General features: G+C 49.7%; 1 protein-coding gene across 11 annotated transcripts in view; it reads right to left on the reverse strand.

The window, feature by feature from the left end:
- The window catches only part of RNF220 (ring finger protein 220), a 222,210-nt gene that overhangs the window by 56,105 nt on the left and 149,722 nt on the right, over positions 1-16,383 (reverse strand). For 10 of the 11 annotated variants that reach the window (XM_033067117.2, XM_033067113.1, XM_033067119.2 and 7 more), the window contains 3 exons: positions 14,126-14,171; positions 4,702-4,797; positions 680-722 (listed from right to left, as the gene is read on the reverse strand). In XM_033067117.2, coding sequence (XP_032923008.1) covers positions 680-722; positions 4,702-4,797; positions 14,126-14,171 — 185 coding nt within the window. Of the gene's footprint in view, positions 1-679; positions 723-877; positions 1,050-4,701; positions 4,798-14,125; positions 14,172-16,383 lie in introns of those variants that run through there. The other variant, XM_033067123.1, reaches the window with a different exon arrangement.

The following is a 16,383-nucleotide window of genomic DNA, read 5'->3' on the forward strand; positions in this document are numbered from 1 at the left end:
CTAAATGGTACATACTAAAGTAGCTACAAGCAGTACAAAACCAGATGGCAGAACATTGTTACTGTGTACATGGTAAGTTCTATCCTCTGAACTTTGAGAAAAGTTTCAACTTTTCTCAGCTCTAATAAAAAAAGTTTCCTTTCAGCTTTTCTTTCCAATTTTAAAGCAGAGAGATAGACTTCCCCTCTCTAAAATAAAGTGATGTCTGATTTGTTTTTTTTTTAATACCAGGCTGCTGTCCACTAGAAATAGTTGCTTACTTGTTGGGAGCACCCACAGATACAATAAAAGTATCGCACCAGCATCTGTGGATTTGAGAGAAAAAAAACCCAAACAAAACAAACCATGACGTCAGATGACACTCAGGCTTCTTAAAAGTTTACTGCACGATTCAGCCATGTGAGCTGTGAAAGCTCAGCAGCCGGGGCCCCACACAGAAAACACGGGTTTTGAGGCCTGTTTTGAACCGGCTGAGGGGACCCCGGAGGTGGGAGCAGCTTCCCTGGGAAGCCGGTGGTGAGCGTGGAGGGCTTCACCCGGATGCCCCCTGACCCCCCCGGCACGCCGAGCCTGGTGGCGGCTCCGGGCCTGCGGTGTGGGGGGCGTGGGGGTGCCACACAACTCGGCCCAACTCCGGAAACTTCTCTGCAGGGGCAGGCGCGATGGGGGCCGCACTCACCGTTCAGCCGGGTCTGCCGGTTCGCTCGCACCCGCAGGAAGGTCTGCAGAGGGGAGACAAGAGCGGAGAGTAGTAAGGACGCGGATTTAAACAACTCGCCCCAAGCCCGTATACAAGGCCCGGCTCGGTCCCCCCGCTCTCCGCGCATCCCTGGGACAACGCACCGTCCGCGGGCCTCCCCCCCACCACAGCACCCACCTCTTCCCGGCCCCCGCCGCCGGGTCCCCTCTTGCCGCTCTGCATAGCCGCGGGCGCCGCGGGCGGGCAGCGGGCGGCGGGCCCGGGATGCGGGTGGATGCGACGCGGCCCGACGGGTGCCGCCGATCAGCCCCCGGCGGCCGCCGCCATATTGGCCCCGGTCATGTGACCCGCAGCGCGCGGGTGAGAGTTCACCAGGCAGCTCCCACGACAACCGACAGGGGGCGGCAGCGCCCGGCGAGCCCGGCCAATCAGAGCCCCAGGGCGGCTGGAGCCCGGGGGACCTGGCCAATCAGAAATCAGGAGTTACAGCGACCCTGCGTACCTGAGCACTCAGAGATCAGGGGTTACCGAGACCCTGGAGTGCCTGGCCAATCAGGAACCCGGACCCGCTGGAACTGAGGCATCAAGGGGCCATGATCAATCAGACCCAAAGGCAGGCTGGTGCCCCGGGGCAGTTGACCAACCAGAGCTGGAAACAACTGGGAAGCAGATTTCCTTGTCCAATAGTGATTGAGCAACCTTTAGGCCCAACGTCATTAACCAATTAGAGCCTTGGCCCCAAGTACAACCCAAAGGCACTGGCCAATCAGGCTCCAGGGTGACACACTCCGACTTCCTCTGCCCAATCAGGGACTGGGGCCCAAGGGCTCTTGGCCAATCAGGGTCCGAGGCAATAACACCCTAAGGGAGGAGGCCAATGGGCCCTTCTGTGTCCCCTGCCCTGCCCTGCCCTGCCCTGCCATGGAGTCCCTGGGAAGGACCATGGAGCCCCATCCCTGCTGCCTACTGCCACCATCTGCATCTGCCAGGCCAGGCTGAGCATTCACCTCAGCCCCAGGGCTCTGACACCTGCTTGCCCTACCCAAACATGGCCCCTACCACAGGGACACCTTGGCTACAGGCAGAGCCTGCCCTTTCCAGGCACTCCTCCCTCTTTTCCTTTCCACATTTCAGCAAACCTGGGTGGTCAGAGCTGTCTCATGGGTTTCTCTCCCATATCTGCTGCACAGCTGTGGTGGAGGATGGCCCCAGCAGACTGGGACTGAGACAGAGGTGGGGACTACAAATTGAGCAGCAGAGGCTCCTACACACAAATCCCATCTATTCTCCTTTCTGCAAACTCCTCAGGCTTTATTTCCTGGAATCAAACCTACATTTTGGGTCTCCTCTCTGGCACTTGACAATCTGTTGCTTCTTCTTCAGACAGAAAACAAAAAACACTCTGATACACATTTTGCTGTCCCAGATGATGGGCAGCTGGACAGTTCAGGTGCTTGCTGGTGAGCTTTGCACAGTATGTTCCACATCCCAGCTCTGCCTGCCTGCTGAACATGCAGCTGGATTTTCATACAAAATCAAAGCTGCTGATTGTTGGCTTTACCTTTTTAATGAATTGAGCTGTCTTTTGGTTGGCACACCTACCTGAGTGTGGGGGGAGGGAGATGAGCCTTTCCTGGACAAGCATTTTAGGCTTTTGGTTACACTACACTTGCTATTCAGTCACTAATATTCTGCAGGCTCCCTCCAAGCCTGAAATGCCATCTTTGCAGTACAATGTGTCACTTGTAATTTGCTGTTGATTTCTCCACTGGGTATTCAGCATTTTATCTAAATGTAACTAAAATGTCTTTGTTTTAACTCCAAGCTCCGTCTGACAGAACATACTGTAAGAGGAGCAGCCCCTACTGACCAAATCCATTGGCTGCCACTACCTCAGTCTGATTAGTCTCCATGTACCAAACTCCAGCAACCAGGCTTGGCACAGGGGAGGCTGGAGGATGCCTCCTTCTCTCATTCAGGAGCCACCCCACTGCCTTTGCTGCAGCTCCCTCTCAGCATGAGGAGCAATGCAAGCAGCCCAAGTGCTGTGCAAACCCCTATTTTCATAGCACTCCTATTCATAAATCTCCTTCCCTAAGTATCCCCATGGTATATATGCACAAAGAGTAAGAAAACTGAGCCACAGGAATTCTGAAAACCCAAACGCCAATAACTCACGTTCTAGCATGTTACTAATACAGTGTATAATCATGATTAGATCACAACACAAGGGACAGTCATAATTCCAGAACACCTCTGCATATGGAAAACTAAATTTTGCAGCCCTTAAAATCACCACCATGAGAGTCTTCTGCTCTGCTTCCTGGGCTTTTTCCCTTGGTGAGCCAGCAGACTGAATTCCTGTTCATATTGTGGCTTTATTAAGAATATACTGAGGCTTTTTACACACCCTTGGCACCCACTCTGAGGTCCCTTTACACTGCCAGTGCAGCATAACACAGCCAGCACAAGCATAAATGAAAATCAGGCCCCAGAAGTGTTTTCTCCCTGCCGTGCAGACTTAAAACTCCCATTACACATTTGCATTAAGGGCTGCAACCCTCCATAAAATATGCTCACAAACTTAAAACACATTAGAGAGTAGCTGGACTCAGCACATAGAGGGGCTTCTGCTAAGAATATTTGTCTTTGAGTATGACATAATAAAAATGTACAGGAACAGAGGGCTGCAAAGGGCCACCAATCTCACACAGACTGATGTCTGGCAGAGTAGGAAGGAAGGGGAGTTCTACAACAAAGGGGACCATGTCAAAAATCTCTTCCATGCCCTTTTGAAACAAACATAATTTATTTATTAGCCTTAATAAACAGGCAGGAAAGAGAGCAGGATTACCTGAAACAGGCATTTCTGTATCTTCTGCATGGTTTTGCTTCTTTTACTTTGCACCAGCTTTTATTGTTCATGGGAGGGTAAAGCAGCTGTGATGTGACACCAAGTGGTAACTCAAAGCCATGTGGCAATATGATCCACAACTGATAATATAACCAATACATAGGCCAGAGGATGGAATAATGGGCAACAAATGTACTAATCTGCTATTAACAGGACCTATCTTCAGGAACATGTTATAACTGGGTCTGCTCAATAAGAGCCTCAGCACTGGTCATCAGCCTCTCTCTGCAGGTTCAAACACACACCTGGAATGTGCAAAGCAGCTGATGCAGGAGTGCCCTGACCCTGGGCACTGCGTAGGGCTGCAGAATAGAGGGTGATAGGTGTTTGCCACTCTGGTACAGCCTCAGCCCACCCAACCTGTCCACATAGCAGGTGGACACATGCTTGGGTCTGTGCTGATGACCAACACTAATTTATCTGCTGCTTTCAGAGCCTACTTGAAGCTAGTGGCTGAGTACAGGCTTGCAGCCAAACAGTTTGGAAGTGTGTTGAGTTGGAGGTGAGTGTGCCAGCCTGCCCCAAAAATACAGACAGACTTACAACCAGCCAAGCTGTACTTGTGTTGCTGCACTTTTCTTCATTTCTCTCTCCATCTCCCTCAAATTTTACTCATTGCACCACCCAAATCAAGACCTGCTGCTCCACTGGGAAGAGAGTGTTTTATAAAACAGGCTGGCATGGCTGTGGATTGTCCAAACTAATTTCTGTCTTGGATGGGAGTCATGAGCAAAAAATGTCACTTCTCTGAAAGTTCCTTAGTGGCACAGGGTGGGTAATGACAAACATAGCTATGGAAACAAGACCAAAATGGTGAATATAATGCAACAGAAACCTCTACAAAGATTTAAAAACATTTTTAAATACCATAGGGGTTCTGGCTGGAGCTGGGAGGACTTTGCAGACAAAAGCCCACCTTTGCAGTCCTGTGAGGGGCCAAGTGCTCATGTCCCCATGATGCCAGCAGGAGAACCAGGGCACTGATTGCATAGCCAAGAGCAAGGCTGTCACACAGAGAGCTGTGGGCACTGGGGTGTGCTGGCTCCCTGCCTAAGGCCGAGATCAGCAACAGCCTCTATCTGCTTACCTGGTATCTGTCTGAGTGATGGATGTCATCTGAGGAGTGGGGTGATGCTGTCGGAGAATCTCCTTCCCGCTTGATTGAGGCCGACAACAAAATTGACTGCAAGAGAAAGGAGAAATACATGTTGTAAGCGTTGCTGAGCTCTTTGCCTGTCTCTAAGCTGTCCTCAAAGCCATAGAGAGCATCTGCTGAGCTGTGAGACCGTGCTGGGATGGAATACTGGGCTGTGGGACTGGCTCTGCTCTTTCCAAGGGACTTTGCCCCACAAGGGGACCAGGCTGCTGGGTCTAGCAAAGTACAAATGAATCATGCAACAATGGGACAGTCATTTTTACCCCAGGTCTGGTGGCTGGGGCAGAATCAGAGCCTGCTGGAAATGATGTGTGAGGACCACACCAGAAATTCTCATGATAAGGCACAGGAGTGCTGAGGTGGAGCAGTGCATACATGTCCTCATTCGCCCTTTTTAAATGGCACTAAATCTCTCAATAGCTTTGTAAACTGCACTAAAGCTCTCAGCACCTCTGCAGTGCAACTACCTCTTCCTTTAGTAATGATGCTATTTATTTTAATAAGTAGCACAGAAAAAAAAAGGGCCTTTTAGAAGGTTAAAAAGCTCAGTGATATTTGAGACCTAAGAGATCACTGATAAACTTCAAGTCCATAGTAGGTAAGTCTAAATTCTACACACAGTGAACTCTAGCAGGAAAATTACTGTGGGAGTTTGACAGCATCTAAAGAAATGTACACTGAGTTGCAACTGAACTTTATGATTAGAGTACTTTGAGGGAAAAGTTCAATTTAAAATTCTAATTTAAATTATAATTTAGCTACACTAGGCTAAATGTAGCCCACTACATTGTGAAAAAATGTGCGCTGGAAATGCAGCTCTGCAGATGTTTGTTTCTGAGAATCAGCTGGCAAGATTTGACAATAAATGACTGCTTGGAGATGTGTGTGTTTGTGAAGGGAAGTGTAGATATCATCTGAATTGGACAGGTCAAGTGTGGTGACAACATTATTAAAAAGCGTAATACCTTGGAGAAAGGCAAGTATTCCAGAAATATTTGCCTCTGGGCTGAAATGAAACGTGAAAAAAATGTGCATTTTTTTGGAAAGATATGAGAAAGTGGAAAAATGACTCAGCATACAAATCGGTTCAGTCAGCAGCAAGCCATCCCCCAGGCTTGGAGAGCTTTCCACGAGAACAGCACAGCAGTGCAGCTAGCAGGGCGTGGAGGGAAGGCACGTTGATGGTGATGGAGGAGGGCAGTTTGGGATACTGAGTTCAACCCCATGGGTATGAGCTGCCAGCCCTGCCATGAGGGCAAGAGGCACGTCCCAGTGTGCAGTGCAGATCTCTGCCATAAAGCACAGCTCTACCGGCTTCGGGGAGATGGGATGTCCTGGAAGGGTCACAGAGGAGTTGCCTGCTGGGATGCTCAGTTATTTCCTTGGAAAAAAACCACTTCTGCCAACTGAAAACATCTTGGGCCTGGCTTGCTCTTCAGCGTAGCCCCACAGGGATGCCAGGCACTGGGAGGGCCAGTGGGAGCCCACAGGGCTGGGGGCACCCATCAAAGGCTGCCTCAAGAGCCAGCCTCCACTTTCCAGGGGACAGAGGGACAGAGCACAGAAGCTCTCTGGCTTCATGTGTTGGTTAAATCCAACTGCTAATGGGCTTTGGTGAACAGCTCATTTATTTCTGGAAAAGCCCTCTGCAGAATTTCTGCAGAGTGCAGACTCCAAACTCCTGCTGTTGTTCAGTTTCTTTATTTTCTAGAGAGTGAAGACCATTTTTGAATAAGCAGGATTGCACATGTCCTAAAAACCACAGTGATGAGGCTCAAAGCCTTCAGTTGTGACTTAGAATAGAAGTTCCAACTGCAGCAGTGTTAATGCTCTAAGAACCCTCCCTGGAGCTGGGAGGGTTAAATCTGTTTTGTCTTCCAATGTATTCTAGAAGAGGGGAAAAAATACCCATCTCCCCATTCCTCGACGACAGACAGACAAACCCTGCCCGCCTCCTGCTCCCCCCTCAGCTTCTGGTAGCTCTAATCCAATATTATTATGTGAAAAATGGTTGGGCTAGCTATGGAGACAGTAAATTAAACGTTATGTATTAGTTTTTAGCGTGTGGTCCCGGGAAGAATGCCGGCCCCATTTATTCCACAAACCTCCTGAGCACCATGGCAATGACCTCTGGAAAAACGCAGGGCTAAACTAATCCCAAAGATGTCAATCTTGAGGCCTCTTCTACATACACTTGCAGTTTAGATTAATAAACTGTCTATTTTTAAATTGTGTGCAAGCACTTCAATTCTAAATACCTTGCCGGCATGTTAAACACAGTGTTAGAGATGCCAAGTCACACTTCCCCTTCACTCTTAGGAAACTTGACTTCATTTGTTTTTCTCATTTCCCTGTGCTCTGCCACACTTTGCCTCTCAGGCAGCCATGAGGGCAGGCAGAGATGCAGGCTCAGAGGCTAAGGGATTAGAAAAGGTACTTGCCATCAGGGTGACTTTCAATCCTGCATTAGGCCAGCCTCTGCCATCCCAATTTTGGCCTCTTTTATGCCAGATTGTCACGCTGAGGCTGTTTTCCAATGGCTAAGCAGTAAGGATGCCTGAACGCAGCATACCAAACCAAGGATTTGCTGTTCCCTGCACCTCTCTGCTCATTCCCACACTGGTCCTGGCAAGCAGAGAAAGGGTTCAATACAATACCCATTTCTCTCTCATCTGCTTCCTGGGAAAATGGCTGTGGAAGGCAAAGGTGCTCTCCCAGCCCTCACACATGCCCATTCTGCATGGCAGACCCAAATTCTGGCATCCCAGCCCAAAAACATAGTGCTGGGTGTGTGAGGACGCACTGTGTGAGGACAGGCCTGATGTGGAGATGCTCTCTACTGTGGGACCAGCTTCTTCAGCATGATGGGAGCAAGCTTTGATGCTGAGATGTCCCTTTTCCCTTGGGGAAAGGCCACTAGCCAGCTCATCCATGCCTGGCTGCCAGTACATCCCAGCTGCCCTTCAGAGTGTGTCTGAGTGAGGATATTTGGGGGAGAGGACCCTCCTCCCTTCCCTGGTCTCCCCTCCACAACTCCCACCACCAAAGATGGAGCAAAGGCTGTATGGAAGCGGTGGTGCAGTTTCATATTTCTCCCTCCCCTTTAAATCATCTCTCCATTGGGTAGAGACACTCTCTGTGGAGGTTATAAACCCTGAGAGGATCAGACTGAGCATTACACCTGGGGCAAGCTAAATAAAAAAAGGTCACCGGCGCTTTTTAAACATGGACAAAAAAGCAGTAAAATGTGTTTGAAAAAAAAAATCTGGCATTAAATCATGACTTTTTGCCTGCCTTGCCTCATTAAAAGTGGCCTTTTGGAAGGTAAAATTATCATTGTAAGTGATAAGATCTTTAAGAAAATAATTCACGGCTTCTTCACCCTTTAATATGATAGCCGCCACCGGCTAATTTTTTTCTTAATGGCAACGAGGCCATCAATCTTGTCCCAGCCCTGTACTCCCTCCTTCCTCCTGGCCCTCCTGCCATGCTGGGCAGCCATGGCCCCACTCAGTGATTCCTTCCTGCCCCTTGGAGCCCAGCTGAGCTGTGCCAAGGAGAAGAGATGTGTCTGGATGTATGGCTTTCCCCACCTGTGTGTGCAGATCCCGAGGGCACAGCAGCCTTGCTCATGCTGCAAGGCTCACCTTGGTCATTCCCGACACGCTCCATGGACCGTGCATGATCCTGAACAGATCAGCTGGGAATGTTTCAGCAGCTCACAGGAACTAGGAGCAACACCTACTTTATGTATATAAATACACGGGCAGGTTTGGTATGAGTCAAATGTGCATCCTGCAGCCTGGATGCTGGCTGCTGTGATCCCAGGCCATGGATCCCAGACCTGCTCCTCCCTCCTTGTGGGCAGTGCTGGGGCAATGTCAGCAAGGACACATGTGCCAACACGCCACCGGCTCCTGACCTGCAGGCTCGCCAGGCGTGGGCCCTGGGCAGCACGAGGGGAGGGGATGGGTGTCAGGGTGCAGCTGCCAGCCCAAGGAAATGGATGGAAATTGCCGGCACACGCTGCCCCCAGCCCGAAGCGCGGCCTCTCGCCGGCAGCCAGGGCAGGTGTCAGCGTGGGGACAGCTCAGCCGGTGGCTCTGACATTCTGCTGCCTCTCAAGGCCAGTCATTTGAGAGTATTAAAGTGCTGGACTCCTGCTTTCTGAGAGCCCTGGAAAAACATAAGGAGTCTATTTTTCTTAAACAATCCATCACAGCTGCTGTCAGCAGAACAAATACCCTAACCCTGCTTTTTATGTATCTATATGGCCTTTTTAAATTTTCTTTTTTTTTTTTTTTTTTGGCACAAAGTGTTCCCTGCTTGATGCATTCAGCCTTAACTCTGCCGTCTAAATAGGTACTTATCACTTAACATGGAGGTGATGGCTTGACATGTTTTCTGTCTCCTGCCCTTCCCTCCACGGTAGGGAGACGTCAAAGTGTTGCTAATAGCTGTTATCACTTGAGAACTGTAACCCGAAAGCAATAAGTGATACCAGGGCTTGCTGTGATTTTCCCCCTTAACTCTGCTAGCCATTTTTTATGTTATTGCTGGAGGATCCCCAACACAAAGATGCTACTATTAGAGCTGAGTTTCCCAGAAGCTTTTGGAGGGTCTACATTTGCTCCCAGGAAAAGTTAGAGGTAAAATTATCGAGTGGCTTTTAGCTGGCAGAGATAAAGGTGGGATGGAGCTGGGGATGAAAGGCTTAAATGTGAGAAGGGTGTGAATGGCAAATAGAAATAATGGTACCAGCAGCTTCTGGCCTTGGCTGTGAAATTCCAGTGGTTCACAAGCAGAATAAGCTTACAGAAATGTGAGCTACTAATTAATTTCTGTTCATGTTACAGTGACACCTGGGATTGTATTGGAGCTCTGTGTCCTCTTGGAAGAGACATCAGCTACACGGAGGGAAAAGGGGCCCCTTCCAGCAGAACTGCCCATCAGCACTCTGGAGATGGAGGGAGAAAGAGGTCTGGCCCAAGTCTGCCCCTTTCTGCTCCTTCTGCCAAATGGTCTAAAGGGACGGTACAGCTGTTTGGCCTAAGGGGAGTGGGGGGCTTTGTTTGGTCATGGGGTAATTTGTTTCATAGAATAAAACCTGGCAGATATGTGGTTTTGGAGTGACTCTGGTATTCATCACCCCAAACTGCAGGAAGCACAGCCAGCTAACACTCATCCTACGTAATTTCCTCTCCTTCACATATCCGTGGGCTATTCTCATGTCCCCAGCTTGGCCATAGCTTTGCCACAATACCCAGATTTAGCTTTTTAATCTTTCCTTGTAAATCACAGTTACAGAGGGAGGGAGCACAGATACGGGGAATGACTTTGCCAACCTCCCAGTTTGTCAGTGACACAAGAGAAGGAGTTAAAACCCCAGGGCACTGACACCCATCCCCTGTTCTTACCACCAGACATGATACGAAGAAGTTAAATGACTGGGCTAGAAATTTCATCTCAAGTGAGGCAGCTGGGAAGGGCTTAATACAGACATTCTGTCAAGGTTTAAGGCTCCAAATCTTGCTTGCGTCGAAGCTCTTTTTCCTTGGAGGGCTTTAGTGGTCAAATTTCCCACTAGATGTTGTAATTCTCTCTCAAACTGCTCAGTGAAGCTGTAAAATCACGGGGGTGGGTGGGGGAAGCAAAGAGCTCTGGCACTGTGGCTTGGTTCCCAGCTTTGCCGGAGGTCTGGGAGCAGTGTGCTGGCTGCCTGCCTGCGGGCACCCTCCGTGGAGCTGGGTGCACACCTAAACAAACCAGCCTCAGGCATCTGCTGGGTGCGTGGGATGGACTTTGCTTGTGGGCACTCACGTCAGTGTTTACATCAAGAGCAAGAGCACAGCCAGGACTGGAAGTGGGAAAGGCAATTTGCAGCCATGTATTAGGAAGCAGCAGTGGAAAACGAATGCTGAACCCACCACATGAGCTGGGATGCTTCATGGAAGCCAGTCTCTTCCCCTTCAAAGATCAGTACAAGCTCTTCCACAAGGGATATAAGTTTACCTGTTACATGACAGGTAACAGTCTGCAGCTAATACCCTGAAACACAGGCAGTAGTGGCATGCTCTTAGGTAGCAAGGAGGACTTGGGGATGCTGACTTTCCAGTTATCACTAGCTGCTCAAGGAAGAGTGGGAACAGCTGGATTTACACCTCACCAACATGGGTTCAACCCAGTGCGTGCTCCTCTCCTGCCTTGCAAGAGACAGCCAAGGCAAGGGGAGAAAGGCAAGGGAAGAGCATGAAATCTGGGAAGTCTTGCTCCTGACAGCTATGTACAAACTCCTGGGCAGCCACCAGTCCAAATGGAGTCTGTGGTGTTCTCTTATGGCTCTGTGAGACAGTCCTGCTGCCTGCTCTGTCCAAGACCCAGGCTCTGGACATGCTGGGGAGTGCTGCAGGGAAGCTCTGGCCTCACAGAGGTCTGGGGCATGGCTGGCTTGGACAGACCTTCAGAAAGGGATCTTCTGAGTGACAATCTGCTTGTCCAAGTGCCTTTTCCACACTGGTATATCACCATCTGTTAGGCTTGGTCTCCAATGGCAGATGAGGATCCCGAACGCTGCAGACCTGTGGCACACAGTGCTGCCCTTTGAGCTGCTTTTGCAGAGAGGGAGGCCAGGCACCAAGCAGTGGTGCTGGCTGGAGTCCCAGCCTGCAGCTCTTGCTTGGCTGTCACTGCCTCAGTCGGCTCTGGTAATAGAAGAATCTGATACAATAATCCTGCATTCATCACATCCCATGTTGAGTGATTGGATTTTCTTTGACATATTGCCATGAAAATTGACCAAGTGCAGTGAGTGACAGCTATTCAGGGGCAGGGGAGCAGTGAGTGAGGAACATGCATTTACATCTGGGCTTTTATTGCCCAGAGAGATGTTTGCTGGGGCAACTGTGGGGAAGGGGTGGGAGAAGAGCTAGGACACAGAGCATGGGAAGATTAAATCCCCAGTCCCAGCTGCCCCCCAGGAAGAGCCTCAGGCCAGCCAAGAAGTGGCAATGATGGTTATGCTATAGACAAAGGTCCTAAATGAGGCCCTAAAATGGAGTTAAAGCCACTGGTGACCACAGAAGTATGTACCAGCCTGCAGTCATCCCAGTTTCCATGTCACTGAGTGAAACCAGCTTGTCCTTGTTTGTTTTGCCATTGGATGCTCCTGAGGGATGGGAAGGTGCAGCCCCTTCTCCCACTGCTGAGCTGCTGGAGCTACTGGCCTTTTTGTTGGCACCAGGAAAAGGACCGGCCAGGAAACATTGCAGAAGTCCCCTTCCACCAGTTCCAAAATGGTACAGCTATTTCCTGGAGGTGCCTGCCAAACCTCCAGTGATGCCTGTGTGCCTGGACATGGACTGCAAGCCCACTCTGGGGGTCTGCATCCCATCCCTCTGCATGGAACTGTATCAGAGGGACTTCCCAACCTGATGGGCTATTCACACCCCATGTTGCAAACATGCAGTGGACACAAAGGAAAAGAGCAGCCTTCATCTCCCCACTGCCCTCCTCCTCAATCCCACCTGATTACAAAGAGGCCTTTAATACCAATCTCAGGTGAAGGTGACAGCACTGTGCCTTCCCATACCACACAGGACTTGTCTCCCAGCAAAAGCCACATAGAAATAATGAATCCTCCTGGGCTGAGAAGCTTTCAAGCTCTCTGAGAAGGGAATGAAAGATTTCCTGATTTCACCCTCTCCCTCCCTGCTCTCCTGGCTTCTTGAAGTTAATGTTCTTAGTCCCAGACGTGACGGGCAAAGGGAAAAGATCCATGTGGTGACAGGGGACGATTGATCTCTTTTACATAGAACGACGCTCCAGTCCCAGTTTAATCCCCTCGCTCAAGGCAAATGGGATTCTTTGTCAATGGAAACTTCAAAAGCCTGGCCCTGCCGTGAGATGGACCTTCTTCTTTATCTGGTCTCTGTCAGTCACTCACTGTGTTTGCCTCCAAACAGCTAATCTGTCTTCCTAGCCGTCCTTCTCCCTCATAGGCGATGTGTTTGGGACTGTTGAGTTATCTACACTGAGTCCTGATGAGGAAGGAGCAGAAAGATTTTTGTCCAGATGCTTTATTTTGCTGGTGCCCTCTTTCCTTCAAGACACCCCAAGGCAGCCTCACACACTGTGGATTATCAGCAGTGGTGGGTTTGGGGGTTCCTCTCTGCTCTGCTTATTTTCATGGGAGAAATAGTCAGGTCTCCATTCTCCTAATCTCCCTGGGACAGGGCACAGAATCAAAGTATAGTCATGCAGGAGACAAAGGTGTGGAGCACTATGGAGTATCATTGCAATTTATTTTTTCTCTTTCTCTCTCTCTTTTCTATTTTTCTTTGGGAAATTGTTGGGAGTCATCCCTACCTGCCAGAACTCAGGTCAGCACAGTGGCTCCCAGGCCTCTCCCTAGGTGGGGCAGACAAGGTGTTGATGTACTTGGCAAGACACCCAGCCCCAGGGCAAAAATCTAGAGCTAAAATGTCAGTCTTTGCTTCTGACATCACATGCCAAAAAATCACCATAAGCTTCCAGAAAAACCAATGGGGAATGAGACTGGAAGTTAATTCTAATAGAACAAGCATGAAGACATCTCCTGTGAGAGATGCCCTGCACCTGTCTGGAAGCCAGAAGCCTCTCTCACTTGGACTGTGTCATCAGAAGTGTAGGAGAACCTGAAGCACTTGCCTTTGCCCACCTTGGAGAGGACAGCATGGTTTTCAGAGGCTGTGCAATGCCCTGCAGTGCTCCCTGCCACCTGCTCACTTGCCCAAGCTCTGGTCTTTCCCACCCCTGTGCCACACGAAGTCCAGCTGACTGCAAATCAGTAAATTATGCCCTTTGCAGTGATGCCATGATGCTCTGTGTGTTTTGTATTTCTGCATTCTCAGCCAAGGGGATGGGAGGTGGGACCTGGGGGTCTTTTAGTGATTTGGGCTCCTCCCTGGGTGTGCCTCAGTCCCTTGAGGCATGCCCACTCTCCCCTTCCAAAACTGGCATATGGCTCTGGCTCCAGGAACTCCCACACGTGATTTCCCAGGCTGAGCTCAGGCTGCGTGTGATCAGCTTTCATTAGCTGTCATTAGACACAATCTGGAGTCCCAGAGCTCAGCAGCTCCTTCAGCTCCACCATTCCTCAGCTGCACAAGGAATGCAGAGCCCTGTGCAGGGACTCAGCTGCTCCAGCCCAGTGGCTGAGTGGGGACAGCAGCTTTCCCCAGAGTCACCAATCCCCAAAGTGTGGCCACCTCCCTGGAAGACATCAAGAAGCAGGACAGGGAGAGGGCTGGGAAGGTGAAGGGGTGTAAAGAGCATCCCTTGAGGGACAGGGAAAATATGCTGAGGTTTGCTCACTTACCTTGGGAGTGCCTGCTGCCATGGCATCCTTCAGGATGGAGCTCTTGCTGCCAGAGAGAAGAGAAGAAAACGAGGTGAGTCACAAAACTGGCAGGCAAGGAGGGGAGTGCTTAGAGAGATCTCGTAAGGCCAAATAGCAAAGCACATTGTTCCTCTTCCCTGGATCAACAAGAGCCTCCTCACCCTGACTGGAGGGGCATGGGGCAGTGCCAACAATTTCTCCAACTGTAACATATGAGTCTAAGTCCCCAAACCAGCCACGTGAGGCAAACACCGACTCTCCCCCTGCCTGGGGCTTGCAAAGCTTCTCTCTCAGCTCTGGGAAAAAGCAGAGAGCAAGTCTGCAGGGGCATAGGTAAGAAAGCCAGGGAGAGGGAAGCAGAGGTGGTGAGCCCTGTGAAGGGTCAGGCACAATGAAAAAAAGGAGAATAGAAAAGAGGAGGAGATTAAATAGGTATAAGAGCAAGGGAAAAAAGATTTCCTCAGCTCCAGGCACACTGGGGAAGCAGCAGCTCTGCTGGAGGCTGGAGTGATTTGTTAATTCAGCTTGCTCCCCATTTAGCAGGGAAGGAGGTCCCTACCCGGTGCTCCTCCTCGCCTGCCCTCGCCAGCGGGAGATGCTATAGATTTAATAACACCTTCCCCCCTCCAGACAGGTTAAACTTGAAACAATTACATATCAAAGCCGACATGGCGGGGAGGCCTGCACTGTAATTTTTTGGTTATTAAAGTAATCTCTCTCATGTAAATTCTCCTGCTAACATGCTGCAAACAGCATTAGGAAATAAATTATTTCCCCATGATTCGATTTGTCAATGCAAAGCACCTGCAGCAGGCAAAAGGCTCTTGAAATATGTTGCCAAGCCCAGTGCCTGTGCTTGTAAGCACACACTGGTGGGGTGGTTGGCTCCCAGCTCCCCATAGCCCCGGGGAGATGATGGATGGGTGGGTAGGTGGGTGGAGGGGGGAGGGTAGTGGAGGGAGGCGGGGGCTGGGGAAAGGGGGGAATGGAATTGTGTTTAATAACAAAATTTGTATGCAAGCCTGCATCCCAGGCTAAGGATGAGTGATCGGCAGCCAGAAAGTATTAAAAAGCCTCGCTAAACAGATGCTGACAATAGAACAAGACATATCAAATCAGATCTACTTCAGAAACATTAATATACACACGCACACACGCTCGCGCGCGCGCGCCCGGCTCCGCACACCCGCGCTCCTTTCTTCTCAATCACAGCAATATGGGAGACATCAATAAATTTTTATGAGACTTTTAGAAGATCAACACGGTACTAGATGTGACAAAAAAGCAATGTGCCTGTCATGTTCGCTTTGTCGGGGACACTTTAGCCCCAGATGCCGAGCTGCAGTGCCAGCAGGGAAAAATTGAATTTGGCTGGCTTTAATCTGCCTTGATTTGGCAGATGGCTGGGTGTTATGAAATGAGCAGGGATGGAGGAAGAAGGTGTTTTCTCCTGGGGCTGTGACCCCCCTCCTCTCCCAGTGCCACTGCTTTTTGCCCCCTGCCCTGAAATGGTGGAAAGACACAGTTATCCATTGCCATTGGGTCACTCCAAATGCCACAGCTCTGCTCCCAGCTATGGTTCCTGGGGACCACGGATGGATGGGCTGGGGCATCACCTCCCACACAGCCCCAGTTCCCTGAGGGAATGCTGTGTTCTGTCCCCCAGCTCTGCTCTCTACCTTCAGGAGGTGTCACAGAGTAGAATTAGTTCCTGCTGCCCGCTGAGACACAGCTCTGGCACCACCTCAAGCCTGTGCAAGAACAAGCACGATGGGAAAGATTTCCATTGCCTCTCCACCTCCAGCTCTACCCTGAATTTCTCAATCACATGAAGTGTGAAACAACTTTTTTTCCCTTTTATAATCCAAATGCCTTGTTAAAAAAAAAGTTTCCTTCCTTTTCTTGTTAAAGGTGTTTAAAATTATTTATTTTCAAGGGAAAGAGGAAGAATATAATTAATTCCTCCTAGAAATGGTGTTAGGGCCAAGAAACAAAGTTTTCAGAATGAGAGTCTCTCTGGTCAGCCAAAAGATCAAGCCTCTGCTGTTGGGACCGATAAGGAAGGGGAATGCTTTAGATAACTTGGCAGACATTATTTCATTCCTCATCTGGAGGATTATTAATACTCACCCCCTTTCTTGCAATGTAGCTTTACTCTATTGCTAATAAGAGTTTGCAATTTGTTTTTCTTTTTTTATATCCAGAGATGGGTTAGGAATAGGCATAAGCCCAGGTCA

The sequence above is a fragment of the Catharus ustulatus genome, chromosome 9 (assembly GCF_009819885.2).
Source record: "Catharus ustulatus isolate bCatUst1 chromosome 9, bCatUst1.pri.v2, whole genome shotgun sequence".
NCBI classification, from domain to species: Eukaryota; Metazoa; Chordata; class Aves; order Passeriformes; family Turdidae; genus Catharus; species Catharus ustulatus.